The sequence below is a fragment of the Lemur catta genome, chromosome 11 (assembly GCF_020740605.2).
Source record: "Lemur catta isolate mLemCat1 chromosome 11, mLemCat1.pri, whole genome shotgun sequence".
Classification (NCBI taxonomy): domain Eukaryota; kingdom Metazoa; phylum Chordata; class Mammalia; order Primates; family Lemuridae; genus Lemur; species Lemur catta.
Window position 1 is genome coordinate 30,840,207 of NC_059138.1, and position 20,605 is coordinate 30,860,811.

The 20,605-nt window shown below is 37.0% G+C and overlaps 1 protein-coding gene across 1 annotated transcript in view; it reads right to left on the minus strand.

The window, feature by feature from the left end:
• The window catches only part of MDFIC (MyoD family inhibitor domain containing), an 82,868-nt gene that overhangs the window by 45,297 nt on the left and 16,966 nt on the right, over positions 1 to 20,605 (minus strand). Inside the window, exon 3 of the mRNA XM_045564062.1 lies at positions 18,665 to 18,787. Within this exon, the coding sequence (XP_045420018.1) occupies positions 18,665 to 18,787 (123 nt within the window). The remainder of the gene's footprint in view (positions 1 to 18,664; positions 18,788 to 20,605) is intronic.

Sequence of the window (20,605 nt, forward strand, 5' to 3'; positions counted from 1 at the left end):
TGAGGATAAAATCAGAACTCAGTAGGCTTTACCAAACCCTTCACAATATTGCTCCAACCTCATATCCCATCATTTTCTCTTATTTTTCCTTGCTTTAGCTACACTAAATTTCTCCTAATTCTCAAACATATCTTTTCATGCCTCCAGGCCTTGCATCTACTACTCCTCTCCTTGGAATGCCCTCCACCACCTCAACACCCAGATCAAATGTCATCTACTCTCCTCCTTTGTTAAATGGTTCCCCTGGGAAGTTTGTGGCTCCTTCTTCTCTGTCCCTAGAAGAAAATTTATTTAAAGGTCTGCTCTTTCCACTAAACTGTATGCTCCTCCACAGCAAGAAACATGCCATTCTTTCATTCACAGAGTCTCTCAACAAGCATTTATTAAATGCCACATGTATGTGCTATGTACATACAGTGCTATTCTTCTGAATAGACGCTCCAGCACTAAGGACAGTGGCCACTTAGGAAAATGACACAAATGAAGGACAGAAAGAAACAATAATGCTCTTCTGTAGCGCCCATTTCAACTGATTAAATAAAATCTTAATAAGTACATATTGCTCACCTAGAAAATAAGTAAATAGGAAAATATAAGCACAACTGCCTTTCTCTTCACTCCCTGACATAATCCGATTTCTTCTACTTCCTGTAGCAAGTGTCTATATCCTACAAACCCCCACTTACACATAATTCACAGGTATAATTATTATTATTTCTAATTCAAACTAATTGGAAAAATGAAAATGTCAAATTTATTCATCACCTCTTATTAATTTCACCAGTATTTAGAAGAATATTACTCTGTATTCCAACAGTAGCCAGAAACCCATAAATAATAAATGGAGCTAATAAAAAAAATGAAACAACAAAAAGATTTTAGCACTTAAAGATAAACAGGGCATGGAAGTGCTTATCCTACATAAAATTATGTTTCCTTTATGTTGCACATTCTTTGATCAAATATTTATTGAACATCTACTATATGCCAGACACAGTGCCAAGACTAGTTAAATAAAGGTGAACAAAAAGATATTAAATATGTGAATAAATAATAGATATACCATTTTAAATGATAGAAACTGCTATAAAAGAAAAGTACTACTGGCAGAAAATAACAAGGGAAATAGTTTGGATAGCTAAGAAAGGTGTTGCAACAGAGACCTGAAGGGGAAAAGGCCTCTCAAAGGGGAGGAGTGATAGGGTCTCAGACCAGCCTAACAACAAACGTGAAGCCCTGAAGCAGCACATTTGCTGGCGTGCTAGACAGCCAGCGTGACTGGAAAATACACACCCCAACCTCTGGACTGTATACTTACTCCCTAATTCCAATTACAAACATTAACAAACATATTTGAAAAATCACAGAATGTGCCTCTGTAAGCCCTTCCTGGCAGTCTCCTTCCAGATATTGTGCTTCTTTACCATAGAAGCCATTACCATAATAAATTATTCATTTACAAGACCACTCGTAGCATAACTGGCTTATATATTTACTGTGAATCAAGGCTCTCACAACAAAAGAGTTCTCAGGAAGTTACATAAAGGGGCTATCAACTGTTTATAAATGTAAAATACAACCACAATTTGGAATATTAGAACACATTTATAGAAATCTTATACTTTAATTACTCTCCAAGAAGAAAACACATACAGCCATTTCCCTGAAATGTACAAACTTATTTATATTGAAATTGAGTGAAAATTGTTCTTAGGCTAGAGAGAATAGCATGAATGATTTGATGTTCTTTACTAATGAAAGGAACGGTTGTGGGGGAATCATGCTGCTATTCTTACACATCGGCTCAGATTTTAGAAATGAGACTGTTGCTCTGATTTGTATTTATCTTTATATTTTATTCTAATTTCCTAAATCAGATTCCTTTACTCAATTAAAACATAATTCTCTGGCAGTAGCTCTCAACCTTCTTCCAACTCCACAGAGTTTATTTGAGCACCACACATTCTTTACTAATATCTTCTGTGGCTCAAAAGAAACAGACTTTTTCTCCAGTGATTCTCATGTCTCTTGCCTTGCACTTCCCACTGGAGAATCAAATTCTAACACTGGAACCATGGGGTGGTTAGAATGCTGACCAAGTGCAATTTTTATCATAAAGGCAAACCCTTAGGAGAGAACAAAATGGGCAATTCAACAGTGAATTGAAGAAGTTTATCTACCTGGGGCCTTAAAAAATTCCTATTAATTTCTAGTAATTATTTTCTATTAATATAGCCTTTCAAATCCCACATTGTGGTTTACAAATTGCAAGTGGTTACTATATGTTCTCGCTGATAATCAAAGATCATTTTAAAAAATTACAGCCCTGGTTCTGCCACTAACTTGAGTATTTTTGGACAAACTGCTTGTCTCTTTCACCTCAGTCACCTGAGAAACACAGAGGTTGAACACAATGATCTCTAAGCACCCTCCCTATCTTTAATATTACAAGAGTACAGGTTCATGATTCATTGTCAACATGTAGAAAAACACTGTGTATATGACATGATACCTAGAAAACAATCTGGGAAAAATCAGTGGAGAGGCCCACTTTGTTAGAAACTTGCAATTTAGCCATCTAAATAACATCTATGAAAATAATTATTAAAACATTCTTCTTTCTAGAGAAAGAAGTAAGAGAGGGTGGAAGGTTTGACAGCTTCAATAGAAACATTCATTGGGAACAAGATTAACCTTCAGGAGTGATAGTAGTAACTGAGCCCTGTTCTGTCTACCTACAGCTAACAGTTATTAACTGAACAAGTATCTTATCCCCTCTGCCCTCAGCCCGGCGTCAGGAGCTTAAGGCTGCTACGAGTGATGATGGCAACCAGCAGGAGATAAGATTAAATTTCTCTTCCATTTTTTTTCAAAGTAAAAAACTAGTGAATAAAAGAGAATATGAAAATAAACATTTTCTCCATCTAATTCATGATATCTGGTTCACAACCATCAATGATTAAGAGGGAAGGAGGTTACAGCTGTGTATGCGTCACGGGGAGATAAGGAGGGTGTCTCGTCCTTCAGTGAGTCGACTTCACTGAGCAGCCTGTGTTTAGTATGACATTCAGCCCTGTGCTTGCTCCGCCATGCCTAGTGCCCAGAGCAGGGAAAGGTAGTGCAGAGGAAATCTGATGGTCTAGATTTTAGGCCCTCTTCTCAAACCCAAATTTCATCCCAGCTCCCAGGAGCCCAGGGACCTCCAAATCTTGAAACTTTGGGGGCAGTACCATGTTGTGTCATACTGACATTTAAGTTCTGGCTTCTCAGCACCACAAAATCAACTATTATTTCTCCTTCCACTTGCCTTCTTCCAGAAAATTCTTGAAATATCTGATCCACCATGGTTGCCTTGTCTTTTCTTTCTCTCTCTCTCTCTCTCTCTCTCTCTCTCTCTCCTTAAATGTATGGCTTTTAAAAAATTATTATTAATTTACTAACATTTAAGTGGGATTCCCAAAATAAATGGAATATCTGTGTTAAACCTCCTATGTTGAACAAAACGTCTTATTTCTTAAAAAACATAAACAAGAACATTGGACAAAATATTAACCCTTGTTAAAACTGTGTGGTTGAAATATCCTTTTGTGTATTTTTCTAGCTGATTGAGATATTTCATTCTATCTAAAACTGAAAATTAATTTTAAAATAAAGAGGGACCTATTTAGCTCATTTCCTCAAATTTTTGTGGGAAATCCTGTTGATATGTTTTTGTAGGGTTTTTTTTTTTTGGTTTGTTTATTTTTTAGGATTATATAAAAAGGCCATAATATGCCTACTGGACTCTTCCCCTAACTCCTGGACAATCAGTAAGAGGCTCCAGGGTGTCAAGCTCTGCTTTTCTTTCCTGGTTCTCTGCTTAGTATCTCTGGACCAGCCTGAACATGCGATACGGAACAGGTGCTATCCTTCCCATGGCATAACTCCACCTGGCCCCCTACCTCTTCCTTTAACCCAGGTACTGATTATTCTCATCATTATGTGTAACTAATATCCATGTAGAGATTTAACAAAATATTTCCACTTAGGGTTTTCCTGTCAGACCCTTCACGAACCCTGTGAGGGGCTGAGGGAAGGGATTACCTCCAAGTATATTTCAAAGATGATGAAAGACAAGTGACTTGCCCTACGTCCCATAGCAAATGAGTTTTCATCAGGATTAGAAACCAAATCACAGGAGTCCACCCCTCCCCTTCTCCCAGGCACCTTCCCTGTGTACTGGTGCCATGCGCTGGCTGTCCCTTTTCTGTGTCTAAGCAGGAGCCTCACGCCTATCATATATGGAGCAGCTGACATGTGAGTCACACTTTTGGCCACTTTTTTATTTTCACTTTTCCTCCAGATGCTTTAGTAGTAATATTATTATTTTGTCTATTTAGAATATGGGAATTAAGCTAATTGGCTTACCACATGTATATGTTCCTTTATTTTAACAAAGCACCCTGCTATGTTTGTATCTGCGATCACCGACACCTAGCTCTTCCGAAGTCTTCACAGGTAATCCCGGACAGCGTGAGATGCCAGCAGTTCGTTCCCAAGGCACTAGGGTGGGCTGCAGCAGGCCGGCTGACTGCAAACTGTCTACGTGGAAGCAGCCCTTAGGAAGACTCATAAAAATTAAGTTCTCTGAATAATGAAACGTCTTTACGATTTTTTCCAAGGGTCTAAGTTTTCAAGCTGTATGCCAAAATAGTATCAGAGGGATACGCTGAAGGTGGGAGACGCACAGGTTAATGAGTCTCTCTTCCAAAGAGACCAACCACAAATATTTTCACATTTGTATTAATACGCAAAGAAGTAAAAACGGTATCATACCATCAATTAAGAGGGAGAAGAATAAAACCATCCCCAAATAATTTAACGTCATCTTTGTTCCCCGAGAAAGGCTATTCTAGGACTCTAAACCACCCATTTTTCAATTCACTGTAATTCAGTGTTTCATACACGAAAATGGACACTAAAATCTGTCATTGTTACTGACCAGGCTATGATCGTACCTACTCAGTCATGCCAGAGCTGTAGATTCTGACTGAAAGCTTAGTTATCCAATTTTGTCTTTCAGACTCATGAAGTAGCGGTTGGTCTTGTGTTTGTTTTTACTAGAATAAATAAATAAATGCAGAAAATGGACACTCCCACACATTTGTGCCTTTTGCACATTAAGTATGTACTCTGCGGACTGTACCATTAAAATATTTTTACTTTTACACTGTAGATGTCATCAGATAAACAAACTTAATTGAAGAGTTCTTCCCAGTGAGTGTTATAACAAACCCTTCATTTTCTCTAGGCTTAATGAGGACAAGGACCTGATCATGAACCCAGTGTTTATCAAAATAAGCAAACCTGAGAAAGACGGTGACTGAGGAGTAATGAACCCTCAGCTAGGTAAAGGGCTCCATTTCTCAGGGAAAAAAAGTTTTGAACATATTTAAAATAACGATGATAACCTGCACCAATTTCAGAGTATAGACTTCAAAGGGTTGTGCGAAAGATGAGACAGTATGGCACTTTGTATGTTTCAATTAGGAGTAGATGATAAATTGTGCTTGCATATGGTCTTATACTACATACACTACATGTGTATACAGTGGCCTAGTTAGTTTCCACAGCAAAACTGAAACCTTTGAAGGAACTATCTTAAGGTGAGAGCGATTAGAAATTCTTCTATGCAAGAACAGTTTAGTTTAAAATATTTATTACTGGTAGCAAAATAGTGTTTTCCCACAGAGGCAGTTGCTTCACTTTTACTTACTCAAATCAACTTATTACAAGTTTCTCTCCCTAGGAATATATTTATTTCACAATACTAAGTTTTCTTACTCTGAGTGCTGATTTTTCTAGAATAAATCCATTATTCAGTATTTTATGAAAGAGTAATTTTTAATAATTAAATGAACAAGCCCTATTAAATTCTTAAACATTGTGATACGGATTATTCTTATACAAGTAAATTATTATTTTTGGTTTACTGGCTACAAACAATGTACAGAAGTAATGTTTTCCAAGCAGGCCTATAAATATTTGATATTATGTTTGTTTTAGTAACTACTCCTAAATGAGCAAACTATGAACTTTTATACAATAAGAATGGTTTAAAACTGCCCCTAATAAATCTTTTCAGTCTTATGCTATATTTCCATACCATTGAAAGAAATAGCTGATATTGCAGAAGTTTTGAAATACATTGTTCTCCAAAGTATATGCTTCATCAGCAATTTATTTTAACATCCACATCTCCCTCTCAAAGGGAATTGAAACTAATTATGTATTGTCCCAAATGCCTAGATACCAGTGATATCATATGAATTCATATATTATTCAAAAAGCTGATTTTTTTTTTTACTTATTAATATGACTCTTAGGTAAACTGTATCTCTATTATAAGAGACTTTGCTTTACTCCAAGAACAAACTCTAGCTGTAATAGTTAGGGGGATATTATTTCCAATCTATCTACAAACACTTGATTGGAAGGCTGCTTATTCCAGAAAGTTTTAACTCTAAGAGATAACCTACTCCAATTCAGAACACAATGGCAAAAGAAGATGAAAGAAGCTGGTATTTATTCATTCTTCAGAAAAATAGGCAAAAGAGTTTTTCATCCTTAAAAATTTTACTCATATATAACATAAATCTTGATTTTACTTTAATACCTCAAGAATCCTAAGATAATCAAATAATTCCTTAGGAGTGCAACTAAAAACTTTTGAAGTCCTTTCATTGTGCCATTTAACTAGGCTACATGTGCAAATTATAATAGTACTTTTGCAGTATTATAAAACATAAAGTGCTGCTAGTGAAACTAAAGGTAAGAAACACGTTCTGAACAATGTTAACATCTCTCAAGAAAACAACGTCCCAAAAGCACTAAGGGCTAAACCAAAAAGCCAATACGGGGCTATCCCAAACAGGCAGTGACACCTGCCAGCTCCCATGGGTCATCAGTCATAACTATAAGAAACCACCTTCCAAACAAGGGCCTTTGAATGTTGAAATAAATGATTCTAGGGCAATATTTTCAATCGAAAACCTTATTGGTTCTCACTCTGTGCTGTAGATCAGAACTACCTGGGGGGCTTACGAACGCCTAAGCCCTACCCCCAAATGATTCTGAGTTAACTGGTCTCAGGTGGGTTCTGAATATCAGTATATTTTTTAAGCTAACATGAAGAGTTGAGAACCAATGCTTCACACAAAGGGATATGACTATAGAATCATATTCCTCTCCCACCTTGTATTTTTCAGCTTCAGTTACCAAGATTTCTTCTTGCTGCAGAAGGAAACTATATTAGGTCATTAAATATGAAATATCTGATTTCAAATCGAAAGTGTAGTTTATTATATCTCAAACAAGAAGCAGTACAATACACCAAGTACACACCTAAACTATCGTCACAGTTTTGACATCTTAACGGTAGCTTGTCTATGTCAGCAGCAAAGAAGCCTGAAGAGTGAGTGGCCATGAAATCTCAAAAGGCGTTTTCCACAGCTTGTTGAGAATTGAATATTTTTCATTGCAAGAAGTGGTCCAAAGCCTGGAAGAAATGGTAGTCACTTGGTGCAAGGTCTGGTGAATACAGTGGATGACAGAGAGTTTACAGGTCTAGGTGCTGTAGTTTGAGCACTGTTGTTTGTCCAACATGTGGTCAAGCATTGTCTTGCAAAAGTCTTGGCCTGTCTCTATTGACCAATCTTGGCTGCTTAAGAAGTATTCTCATGATTTCATCCAATTGGTTGCAGCAGACATCTGCTATAATGGATTAACCAGGTTTCATGAAGCTGTAGTGGATAATGCCAACACTGGACCACCAAACATACATCATCAGCTTTTTTTGATGAATATTTGATTTTAGATTGTATTTTAGCACTTCATCTTTATCCAACCATTGTGCCGAATGCTCGAGATGTCAAAAAGAATCCATTTTTCATCACATATAACAATATGCTGTACAAATGGTTCACCTTTATGTTGTGACAGCAAAGAAGGGCAACCCTAGAGATGACTTCTCTTCTGATGCTTGTTTAATTCATACAGAATCCATCTATCCAGCTTCTTTACCTTGCCCATTTGTTTCAAATGGCCCAATATCGTTGGAATAGTAACATCAAACCTTGCTGCTAATTCGCGTGTAGGTTGAGATGGAGTCACTTCCACCACAGCTTTCAGCTCATCATTATCCATTTTGGTCTCAGGTCACCCACATGGCTCATTTTCAAGATTAAAATCACTGGAATGGAACTTCTCAAACCATCAACATACTGTGCATTCATTAGCCACATCCTTCCCAAATACTTTGTTGATATTTCCAGCTGTCTATGCTGCATTGGTTCCAAGATGGAACTCATATTCTATAATAACTCAAAATTTTTTACTTATCCATGGTTTCACAAAAATTACTCTAACAAAAACCCTGAAAGATAATCACAAGCCAAACTGTGTGTTTGAAAGAATGACGATGTACCTTCACTGCAAAAATAAAAGAAGTGTCCAAATGAAATGTCAGAGATATCAACTGTCAAACTTAGTACTTACGGAAATCGGACATTTCATACTTAATAACCTCTTTCATGTATCTTCATAGCGCAAAAAAGGGCATATTCCAAGATTCTCTATATATCTATTACATGTACATACATATTAATGTAAATAGTTAAACCCAGAAATTGTCTTGAATTTAGCACAACAAAAGATGAAATTTTTAAGGAGTATAGTATATTGCAATTTTTCCATCTTTTTTCTGTAACATAAAGACACGATACAGTCTTATCAGTAATATTGGTAAAACAGCAATAATTTTCAGCTAGGGAAGTGGACTAGAATTTGAGGCTTGGAATAGGGTTATAATTTTGAAAACCTGCCCCCTCACCTGTGATTTTAATACAATCTCTAGTGGGCCATAAACATCACAAAGTTCCTACCCTTTCCTCTATCCCAGCCCCTACTGAAAATCACTCTAGGCTTAAGAGATGTATGCTGGAAATCAGGATATTAGCTGTGTAGCCCTAGGTAAGCTGCTTGACTTTTCTGAGCTCAGTCTTACCTATAGATAATAATACTTATTTCCACCTGCCTGATACAGTTGCTGATAGGCCAGGTTAGATTATCAATATGAAAAATTTCATTAACTGTAAAAAGCTGTAGTAATAACACTGTTAATATTACTAATAAAAAACATGCTTTAATATGCATGAACTGTGGACTGAGAAAATTAGCTCCTTAAGAGAAGCAAAGATAGTCAATCCACATTTTAAACAAATTACCACAGCTTAACTAATTGAAAGCTGTCAGTCTCCTACAGAGAAGCTAAGTGTAGTCAAAAGGTAAAGACTTTCCTTTATTCAACAATTAAGACAGAAGCATTAGGAAAAAGCTCATTGCATGGCCCTGGGCTAATGGATGTGAGGGCCATAGAGCGAAATGAGACACCAATCCTGCGCTTAAGGAGCCTTCAGTCCAGTGTGGGGAAGAAGGTCATAAACACGTGTACTGCAATTTGAAGAGTCCTTTAGGAGAGATAAAGATAAACACTGTGAGTCCAGAAGGGAGAAAAATCACAAAGGCTTTGTTGTTGGGCTGGAGATGTGGGGAGACGTGAGTGAAGCCTGGAAGAAGGGAAATACGAGACAAACAGAGAGAAGCTCAAGTAACATATTTTGGCTGTGGCAAAAGTTCATGAAAGGAAGCAGTGTGGAAAAAAAGCAAAATTTATTTTATTCCTAGAAGCAATCATCCAAAATCGTTTACTGAAAGTTTATCATGGTCCTGGAATTACGCTAATTGCTGGGGATGCAACTTAGAGCAGCAGACATTAGACACGTAATTGCACAAATACATTACAAATTGTGGCAAAAGCTAAAAAGGAAAGGGTGCTGTGAAAAACAGGAAAACCCATTTTAGATGGCGAGGTCTGGGAAGGCCTCTTGCAAGTGACAATGAAGGAAGACTTGGTATGCCAAAGCCCAGGGGCAGAAAGGAATCCAAAGGCAGCTGAGAGACGGAAAGGAAGCCAGCGTAACTATAGAGGCAGAAAGTGGGGGAGAGTGGCAGAGGAGGGAGGAAATTTCAAGTAGGAAACACGTCCTGCTAAATGCTAGACAGAATGAGGACTGAGAAGAAGCCACTGGACAAACTGAGAAAAGTGACCTATGCAGTACCAAAGGACCATTGTAGTAGTAGTAAATACTTACTAATGATTCCAGGACATAGACCAAGATAAGCTAAAGTATCAGCCATGTAGACTAGAATTGGGATTGCGTATCAGGAGCTGGTGCCTAAATATAAACTAAATTGACCCAGTAATGAAGGAACTAGAATACAATCTGAATCCTTATAGAACAGTGTCATAAGATCAAAAGGCTAGAATGGACTACAAATGGGAATCAACTAAAAATTGAGAAGTAGAGACATATCAATAGAGATTAGAGAACAAACATTTACACTACAGTGAATCCTGCCTCTACATCTGTGGTCCCCAACCCCCGGGGGCTGTGGACTGGTACCGGTCCATGGCCTGTTAGGAACTGAGCCGACAGCAGGAGGTGAGTGGTGGGCAAGCCAGAGAGGCTTCATCTGTATTTATAGCCACTCCCCATCACTCGCATCAGCCACGGCATTAGATTCTCACAGGAGCATGAACCCTACCGTAAACCATGCATGCGGGAGACCTAGGTTGCACGCTCCTTATGGGAATCTAATGTCCAGTGATCTGAGGTGGAGCTGAGGCAGTAATGCCAGCACTAGGGATCGGCTACAAATACAGATTATCACTAGCAGAGAGGGCTGACTACACAATAAATGCAACTCATGCACTTGAATCATCCTGAAACCATCCCTGTACCCCAACCCTGTGGAAAAATTGTCTTCCATGAAATCGGTCCCTGGTGCCAAAAAGGCTGGGGACCGTTGCTCTACATAACATTTTCCTCTATGATCCACAGCCCTGCTGGAACCTGAGTGAGAAGACTGGTGGTGTGGTCTGTTACCATAGATTCAGTGTAAGCATTGAAGACATGGCATAAGGTCACGGAATTTAGGGAGATAATGAAAGATGATTTGCAGGTTCCAGCTGGCCAAGAAAAAAGTCAGGTGAAGCCAAGAAGGAGATGAAATACTACGGAGGAAATAAACATAGTTAGCAGATTAGGCATAATTATTATAATGGTAAAGAGCAGGGAGAAATGAAAAAGCAAACTTACTATTTCAAACTTTTAGAATGGAGCAGATCTCAGTGATAATAAGGGCCAAGGTGTGTGCATATGTGTAAAGAAGCAAGTGTGAAATAGATAAGTTCATAAGACTTAAAGAAGTAAAAAGCTGATTAGATTTCAAAGAAATTAAAAGAAGCTCTACATCAGTCAAACACTAGAAAGACTTGACTTAGAAGGTCAAATATAATAAGATACTACAAGTCAACCCTCCATACCAGTGGGTTTTGCATCCTCAGATTCAACCAACCACGGATTGAAAATATTCAAGGAGCAGGAAGAATGGATGTTTGCACCTGTACTGAGCATGTACAGACTTTTTTTTTCCCTTGTCATTATTTTCTAAACAATACAGTATAAAAGCTTTCTATACAGCATTTACATTGTATTAGGTATTAAATGTAATCTAAAGATAATTTAAAATATATGGGAAGGTGTGCTTAGGTTATATGCAAATACTATGCCCTTTTATGTAAGAGACTTGAGTATCTGTGGGTTTTGGTATTCAAGGTGGGTCCAGGGACTGATTCCCCACAGATACCGCGGGATGACTATAGTTAGGGATCACATAGGTCAAGCTGGAAAGTAGAGCGGAGTCACAGCCATATCACACTCAATGCCACTTCGCAGAATGACTATCTTAAGTTTCTGCCATTTGATTTTCAGTGTGACCTTGGAATTAATGTACTATCAATATCCCCTTCATATCAACTGTCCAGGTACCAGATTGGCATCTAGCCTCAAATTAATGCTCAAACAATTAGAAGATCTTGGTGTCTGAAACTGTTCGTGCTGCCTTGAATTAGTCCAAAGAAATGTGGACTTTATGGCAAAATTTGTATTATTCAAATCCTCTATAAAAATTTCTATGATATATATATATATATATATATATGTATACACATACAATTTCACTGGGGTAAAATCTTTGGAATTTAATAAATTTAATAAATTTAAAAGGAATCCTTTTATTTAAAAATCAAAAGGGATGTTTTAAACCTTTAAATAAAAAATACTGAATGACTTTAATTCTTTTTCTTTAAAAAAATAATAAAGCCAGACTAAAAATCAATGGCCTTAAATTGGATAAAATATTGAAAATTTAAATATGTAAGAATATGGGTTTGATTTTACATTTCCAATAGTAAATATTTGTATCCAGAACTATTTGATAAGACTTAAAAATCTACTAGATATGTATGGGAGAAGTGCAATAATAAGAACCTAACTCACAAGGAATAGTAAGAAAATGATGATTACTCATAATCACACCATGCACTGGGTGTGGTGTTGCTGCCGCTGCCTACATTATCACTCACCTTTGTGATTATGACAGCACCTTTGTAATGCAGAAGGAGTATGGTGAAGGTAACCTGCAAAGACAGGCCTCTACATAAATGATACATTAGTATCTTTTTCAAAAAGACAAGGAATGATGGGCAGCATCCAAAGATGAGATGTATGGTCGTATTATGATCACACTGGCATGAATCAATTATTCATGACAATTTGAGATGGTGTGAATCTTTTTTTTTTTCACTTAAATTTTCCAATCTGAGTTCTCACAAGTTCTCAAAAACCATGGCAAATTTATTTAATTAAAAAATGTTCCAAAAGCAGAACAAATTTCTCCACCCACTCTCTTCTATGGTTCACTTAATATAATTTTCACTCTCTAATACCAGCCTCTGAGTGTTTTAAAAGAGTTTTCCCTTGACTTCTGTGTATCCTGCTGCAGAACCAGGGACCTGGGAGGAATCCAGCTTTGGGTGGAAAACTGTAGAACATGGATTTACCACCAACTCCTCAAGGGCTAGTTGAAAGAATCATGGGAAAAGTTACAGTACTGACTCTCAGCTGTGCTAAGACTCCTAAAAGGGGCAGGGAGTTAGTTCTGTGCTAATGAAACATACCATATGCATTTTCTTGTATATTCCAAAAATAACACAATGGGGTACATAGCGTTAACCCCTCCTTTTTAAAGATGAGAAATTAGGGCTCACACAGAGGTTAGATAACTGGCCCAGCACCAGTAGTAATGATGCAGCCAGGGTCTGAACCCTGGCAGTCAGTCTCCACTAACCTCCCAGCCCCTGAACTTACGACACTCAAAACACAAGATGGCCAGTGGTTCTCCCCAGGTTCTCGGCAAAACTGAGATGAGGATGAAATCATGCACCCTGAGCAAGAAGTGTGTCTAGAACTTAATCTCCATTTTAGAACACAGCCCAATGGCTGCCATTGAGCAATAAGATAAATACAGTAGCCCATCAAAAATCACTTAAGATTATCTACCCAACCTTGAAACTAAACCATTAGTTTTATTTTGGAATAAATGATGGCAAAAGATTTCTTTCTAAAACAATAATCAAAGCATGTGAACTGAAGCCACATAACTATTTGGTCAGCACATTGAAATATAGAGAATTTTTCTGAGAGCTAAGTGGAGGAGGAAAAAACACGAAGCAAGGCAAAAGTCAGAATGACTTGCTCCCAATACGGACCGCCAAAAATGAATGAGCATGAAATACCAGGGAAAAAATACTAGATTATCTAAGAAACATAACATGAAAGAAAGCTGTATCTACCAATCTTAACTAGGTTGTAGTTATCTGGGGCTTGTTTATGGCCTTTTTTATGTAAAGTGAATTCTAAATAAAACCAAATTAGTACTTACTGAAATGTGTATTCAAACAAGAGAGCTAAGCAATGAAAGAAACTTAAATACAAACCTCTGGATGCTCTTTCCTTATCATCAAAGTAAAAAATATTTTACGTATATAAATAGTATACCTGAGTATCTGCTTTTCTTTCAGTGATTTATTATAAAGTAGGCATTCCCTAAAGTGATGAAATGGTATTCATTAAAGGGTGATCAGCAGTAAGCTGGCAAAGGCTAGGAAAAGAAATAATAGAGTTCCTAAGAACAGAGCCTGTTGATGTTGAGAGGAAATGCAGATGATGCCAACAGGAAGGTTTCAAGTAGCAGGATGAGAAAAGGCATGATGCCAGAGCTCCTAAGGGTGAGCAAGTGTGAGTTAGAGAAGGGATGGCATTCCACTGCCAATTAAGTGCTTACTATTATGAGAGCTAAAAACTCTTCAGAATGAATAAATGGGTTAAATAGAATGGGGATTACCATTTAAGTAGAGCATTCTAACTTTGCTTCAGACCATGGGAATTCTATAAAATCACAAAGGAGAGAATTAGCTGAACAAAATAGTTTAATTTAATGGGAAATTTATTTCAGAAGAGAAGCTAAGGAAAATTTCTGGAGTTAAGTAATGACATTTAGAATTAGGAGACGTTTATGTAAAAGCAATGTCCAAGGATAAAGTTAAGTAATAAGAATTTTCAGAAAGAACTAGAAAAACCTGAGATAGAGACCTGAGGCACTTTATAAAGAGGAACAAAGGAAAATGTAGGCTCTCTATAGGAAATAATTAGAATAGTAGAATTTGACCTAAATTAAAGAAAAATATTACACATGCCTGAGTGTAAGCACAGGAACACACACACGCGCGCACACACACACACACACACATACACTCTCTCTCTCTCTCTTTTTCCTATCTTAGAAATCCCCCCAAAGACTGAGATCAAAATGTTACTTCTGTTTCTTTTCTAGTCTAATTAAAACATGAAATGTTGCCTATTGCCTGTTACTAGTTTATGCATATTATGGGTTAAACAGAAAAATTAATATTAATTGAGGGTGTCACTTTACTGCAACATTTATTTTACTAAGTCAGAGGAATAGTGATTATCAAAACAAGGCATAGATCCAAATTATATACTGTACCATGTATGCTAATCTGAGGGAAAAAGGCAAAGTTTTAGCTGGTGATCCTATAAAAAAGATGCTCTTATAAACTTCAAAATTTAAGCCCCATTCCAGAAAATAATTATACACCAAAATATTTTCTCAGAATATGAAAGCCTTTTGAACTGTAAAAAGGATAAAAAAAATCATAAAATAAAAAAAGAAACTTTCCAAATATAAAATTTCCTCACAAAACCTCCATTGTGCTTTTAATTCTTTACTAATTTGATTTAGAATATTTTTTAAACAAAGTTAAGTGGCTGGAATTATCTTTTTAAATTTAAATTTCATAAGAAACAGAATCACAATGTACATTCCCTGACCAGATTGCCTGTGGCCTATTTTATTTGAAATGTTCGATTCCATATGGATTTCTTCTCTTTATTTATTACTTCCAGAAAGGATTCTCTCTAATAAGTTAGCAACTCAAGGGTGACCAATTTGAAACCCACACCCTGAAAGACTGCAGTACCCCAAATCTGCCACCTGCAATGTTTTCTAGAACTTCTGTGTGGAGTATGAACCAAGTGTGAGCCACAAGCGGGTGGTCCACTGAGGTTAGGGTTAAAGTTCACAAAATAATTTGGAAATTATTCTCAGCTTGGATCTCGTTTATGAGGCCTGAGAATACACCCTTTAATTAGAATACAATTTCCAAAGCAGCCACTCCCTTGACTTTCCAGAGCTCAGTTATTCTCAGCAAAGAAAAGTAAAAACAGCCTCATTACACTGACAGCTAACGGTCCCCTATAAATTAAGCCCTAAATGTCTGACAAAGAAGGCAGCAGCCCGTCTGGGACAATGAAGACGTGAGCTGCCAGCCGTCACTAACCACTCTCAGGAACACAGAAAGAAAAAGCAGTCATAGTCAACAGAGTTCCTCTCCTTCACTTCTTGCTTAAGCTGCTGAGCTGTGCCATGGAAGCTTGGAAAAAGAGTGGGCTGTGCATTTGAAAACGTTCCCACACCCCAGCCGGTCTCATTTTTCTGATGATCCCTCCATCCAGCCAACCTCGCACTAGAGTGGGAACACTAACATCAGTTCCGTGGGAGCCAGCTGTCCGCCTCTTCCACGGTGCTCAGGGAGCCACACAGGACTCCTGGAATGGGAGCCAGCCCAGTGCTGACTCACCACAGATGTGCCTCTCCTCCCCCATGGAGCTCTGAGCTGGAGTCTCCCTTTCCAGGGCCCTTTGTTATTACCAAAGATTTACTGGGCCCCAGAAACGTGCTAGATGCTGGAGCAAAAGGAAAACACACATCTCCCTAACCTGGGAGTTAAGAGACACAGACATGAAATTAGGCAGAGATGGCCAATGACTCTATGGGGAAAGCCAAAGAAGGAAAGTCAGGCAGCTATGCAGAGTTTTATCAGGGAGTTGGAATAGCAGAATCCACAAGACAAAACTTTCAAATGCTATCCAGAATTGAGTCAGTTTTAAAGATGATATAAAATGTTCCATTTTTGCAAATCCAGATATCAATTTTTTTCTGTTGATCCAACAAAGTAGCCTTTGTCTAAAAAAGTGTGACTGTGAAAATAACAAGAACAGAGTTTTTGAAATTTATAATCAGAATTCAGTCAGATGTCACCCACAAATATTTGGAAACATTTGCCGGCTTGTTCCGGGCAGGAGTGGCACTATTGTCTTTGGCCATTATCCTTTTTATAGCTATTCATCTGTCAGTTTTCCCAGCAGCCCTCTCAGAGGGCACTATAAATCTCTCTATCTCTGCATTCCTTCAGTGTGTATTAGTAGGAAACCAGACAGTTGTTCCCGAATGTTCCAGTATTTCATGGCAGAGAGTATATCATTATCTCAATAAAGAAATTCTGTCATGCAATTTATAATATTTTTGATCAATGTCCTCTTAACCAGTATAGGCAATAGAGAAATTCATTTCAAACCTATCCTTTTAAATGGTATGAAATCTGTGACTACAATGAACTTTAACATATAACACAAACACATTTAATATTAATACATTAACATGACTCTTCATATCCTTATTCAACAGTGTTTGTATTTTTGTTTGTTTGTTTTTGCCCTAAGAGATCTTATTCACATTTTCCTAGTGTGGGCCTTGGAAAAGAAGATTAGGGAAATAAATCAATTAAATGAAACACACACACTTAAAATTCTGTTACTACAAAATAAAGTGAGAAAACAATCTTGCTTCCCAACAGGTGGAGGTAAAATTATCACTAAGACCTACCTCTTCTAACACTTAGTAACTCTACTTGCTAGGAAATCACAGATAAAATATGCCAGTATCTCATAAAACCTAAGTTTCACAACAGCATATTCAATATTTAGATAAAAGGCAAACAATATACATTTGGGGGATAAATGGTTACCTGAAAAAATGTTTATTTGATTCTTTTGGGAAAGCTAGATAAATTTTGCTCCTTACTAATTTCTGAGTCTCATTTCCTTCCTTCCTACTCCCTTCTCCAAGACAAAAGTGTATAAAAACCAAAATTGTTCTAAAATTAAAACTGAAAGACACTCATTTTTAGAGCTTTTGTTTGAATACTGAAAATTTCCTTCAATAGAATTTTTATTGTTATTGTTTGTTCCCTGCTAAGTTGGTCTCATCCTTCTTTCCTTTTTCTACTTTATTCTGTTTGGTTTCCACATAGGGACAGGTACAGAACACTGTATACAAGAAAGAAATACTCCAAGTTTCAAAATAAGTGTACTATGTAACCCAAGAAAGGTTCTATATTATAAAGTTGTCAGAACTAAAGAATTAAATTTTAAAAATTAACACACTTGATTCCCAGAAATAAATTCTTCTCCTTTGTCTACTCCGAAAAACTGAGAATGAGACATAGCAATTTAGTTACCATGAATGAGAATTTCAAAAAATGTACTCCTGTGCTCCTCCAGGTGTGGCACAGCAGTGATCTTCACTCCTACATGTTGGCTACATAGAATAATTCATTAGGTGGCAAATTCATCTTGAATCCACCTGGGGGGAATTTAGCAACCAGAATATAAGCTCCAGAAGGTCAAGAACAGAACGTGACATGGAATCAGCATTAGAACAGCACCCAAAAAACAGGTGTTTCAGTGCATTCCCAGAGTAAAATACACACACACACACACACACACACACACACACACACCCCCCAAAACTTTTGTATATATCCTACACAGCAATTTCAAGAAGGAGAGGATTGAAAAAGTTTTTTAAAAATAGTAAATAGTAATAGTAAATAAAATATTAATTATAAAAAAATGTGTTACCGTTTGGCTAGGAGAACGGAGACCACAAGAGCATTTATCTTTTAGTTCCATCTCTCTTTTCAGTTTCATAGTCCACATATACTTAAGAGTTGTTAGACTTCCACTTAGTCACTGCTCAAAAAGGAAGTGATTTTTGACTAAATCTCTCAGAGAAGAGTCCAAAATTTATGGGTCAATTCCTCCTTTCTAATGAAAGGATGAAAGCTGACAGCATTATTTATATCCTAGTTTTAGCTCTATAATTTAAAAAACTAACAAAAACACCATTGATAAGCTGTTGATTTACAGATTTGCAGCAGAACAATATGGGACAATTAACTGAGAGCATATTATCATAGTCATATCCCCAAATCACTCAAATTTTTCCTAAAAATACTTACTTCTGATGAGTTCACCATCCAGAGGATTTCCCCAAATGGACTGGTCTTGCGTCTCTCCATGTGTGAAGTGGCTATCGGTAGCCTGAGTTATATCTTTCTCAGTATTGTCTTTATCACATTTTCCTGATAAAAAAAATATACGTTTATTATCACTGAATGTTACATATTTTTCTCTTTTTTTTTAGTTTATAGATTTTTCTAAATAATTCTAAGGCTTCCGTAATTTAAGGAAATGGGACAGGTATACATTGATTGACTATTGCACACGTTACTGGCTCAATAACAGAAATTTATTGAGCATCCACAATCTGCTTGCATTAAAGAAACAGAGGTGTTCATAATAAAAATAATCTATTATAGTAAACAAATAATTCTAACACAGCAAGTGATCCGCCATGATAGAGAACTGTGGAAAGGTTACATCAAGGATGAAAGTGAATGAGTCCATGCATGCAGAGTGAGGGCAGACTCGAAAGCATCAGAGAAGAGATTCTGATGAATGGTGAGGATGAAAGTTAGACTGGAGCTGAATGAGGAGTGACTGAGTAGGAGGAGGTATAGAAAGCAAGGACAGAGTTCACGCTATAGAAACTTAGGAAAAAGTCAAGGACTGTGTCATGCATCCTCAGAGAAGGGTGTTTAGGATGAGAGATTCATGTGTGGGTTTACAGGTTCTCAGGGGAAAAGACAATATGTAAGAAAATGTAAAGTCTTTTGGGGAAAATAATTCAAACAAAAAGCAAACTATAATATGAGGTAAAATGCATGCTATGAGAGGTCCAGAGAACTAAAGAGGTTCAAAGGAAGAAAAAATACTCAATCAGGATTCAGAGATCAAGAAAGGCACTGTAGAAAACGATGCATGTTAGATGGTCTTTAAAAGATCAGTAGGATTTCAAAAAGTACAGATGGGAGAAAGGTTGAACAACAGCATGAGCAAACTCCAAAAGCAGACACTTGGGCAAAGGTTCTAACTCTTTGGACTGTGAAGTACTTGAAGGGGGACATTGGGAGCTAAGACTATAAAAGTTTGATTACAGACATAGTTGTGGGTATTTGAATGCAAAGGTGAGAAATCTGGACCTAATTCAAAAGCAATAAAAATAAGTCAAAGTAGCCATTGCAGCTTTATGAAATGCCTAATCAGAGCCATGTATTAGGAAGATTAATAAACCTGTGCACATCAGTGGTTCTCAATCCTGGCTGCACCTTAATTCACTTGGAAGCTTTAAAAGAAACATTCCTGGATCCCACCACTAAAGATTCTATTTCAAATGGAGGAGAAGAGGCTGCAACAGATGATTCCACAGCACTTACATCCTTACAATTGCTAGAGTATGGATACATCTAAGAGGCAGAATAGAGTAAAAGAAACTAAAAGAAAGACTTAGCAACAGTCCACATAGAAGTAGGTGAGAGTTTAATTAACTGGAAAACAAATAGAAACGATGTAAATGTGAGAAACTAACTAGAGGCTTGTATAGATAATCAAGGAAGATGGGGACTAAAGATGACCAATCTCAGTCTGAATTTGATTGGGAAAATCTAGATATCAGTGCAATAATTTATTCTTTTTAAAAATATATATTTGTACACAGTAGATGTTTAGGCATTGTGCTAGGTGATGAGGATACAATGAATTATAATATGCAACCCAGGCCTACAAGGATGAGTTCAGTACCAGACATTTGAATTTGCAAGTCAGAAAAAAAAAGTTATAGCCAGAAACTGCCATCTTTCTAAACTTAATTGCTGAAATCATGCAAATTAATGAGCTCACCAAAACAGTGACTATATTAAGAGTACCAAGAAGAGTCTGTACAATTAGGAAGGAGTTAGAGAAGTAACAGAACCTGGATGATGTCAAGTCATGGAAGCAAAGAAAGGAAAGAGATTCAAACAGAAGTTGTTAGTCAACTGTGTTAACATTTCCAGTGGAAG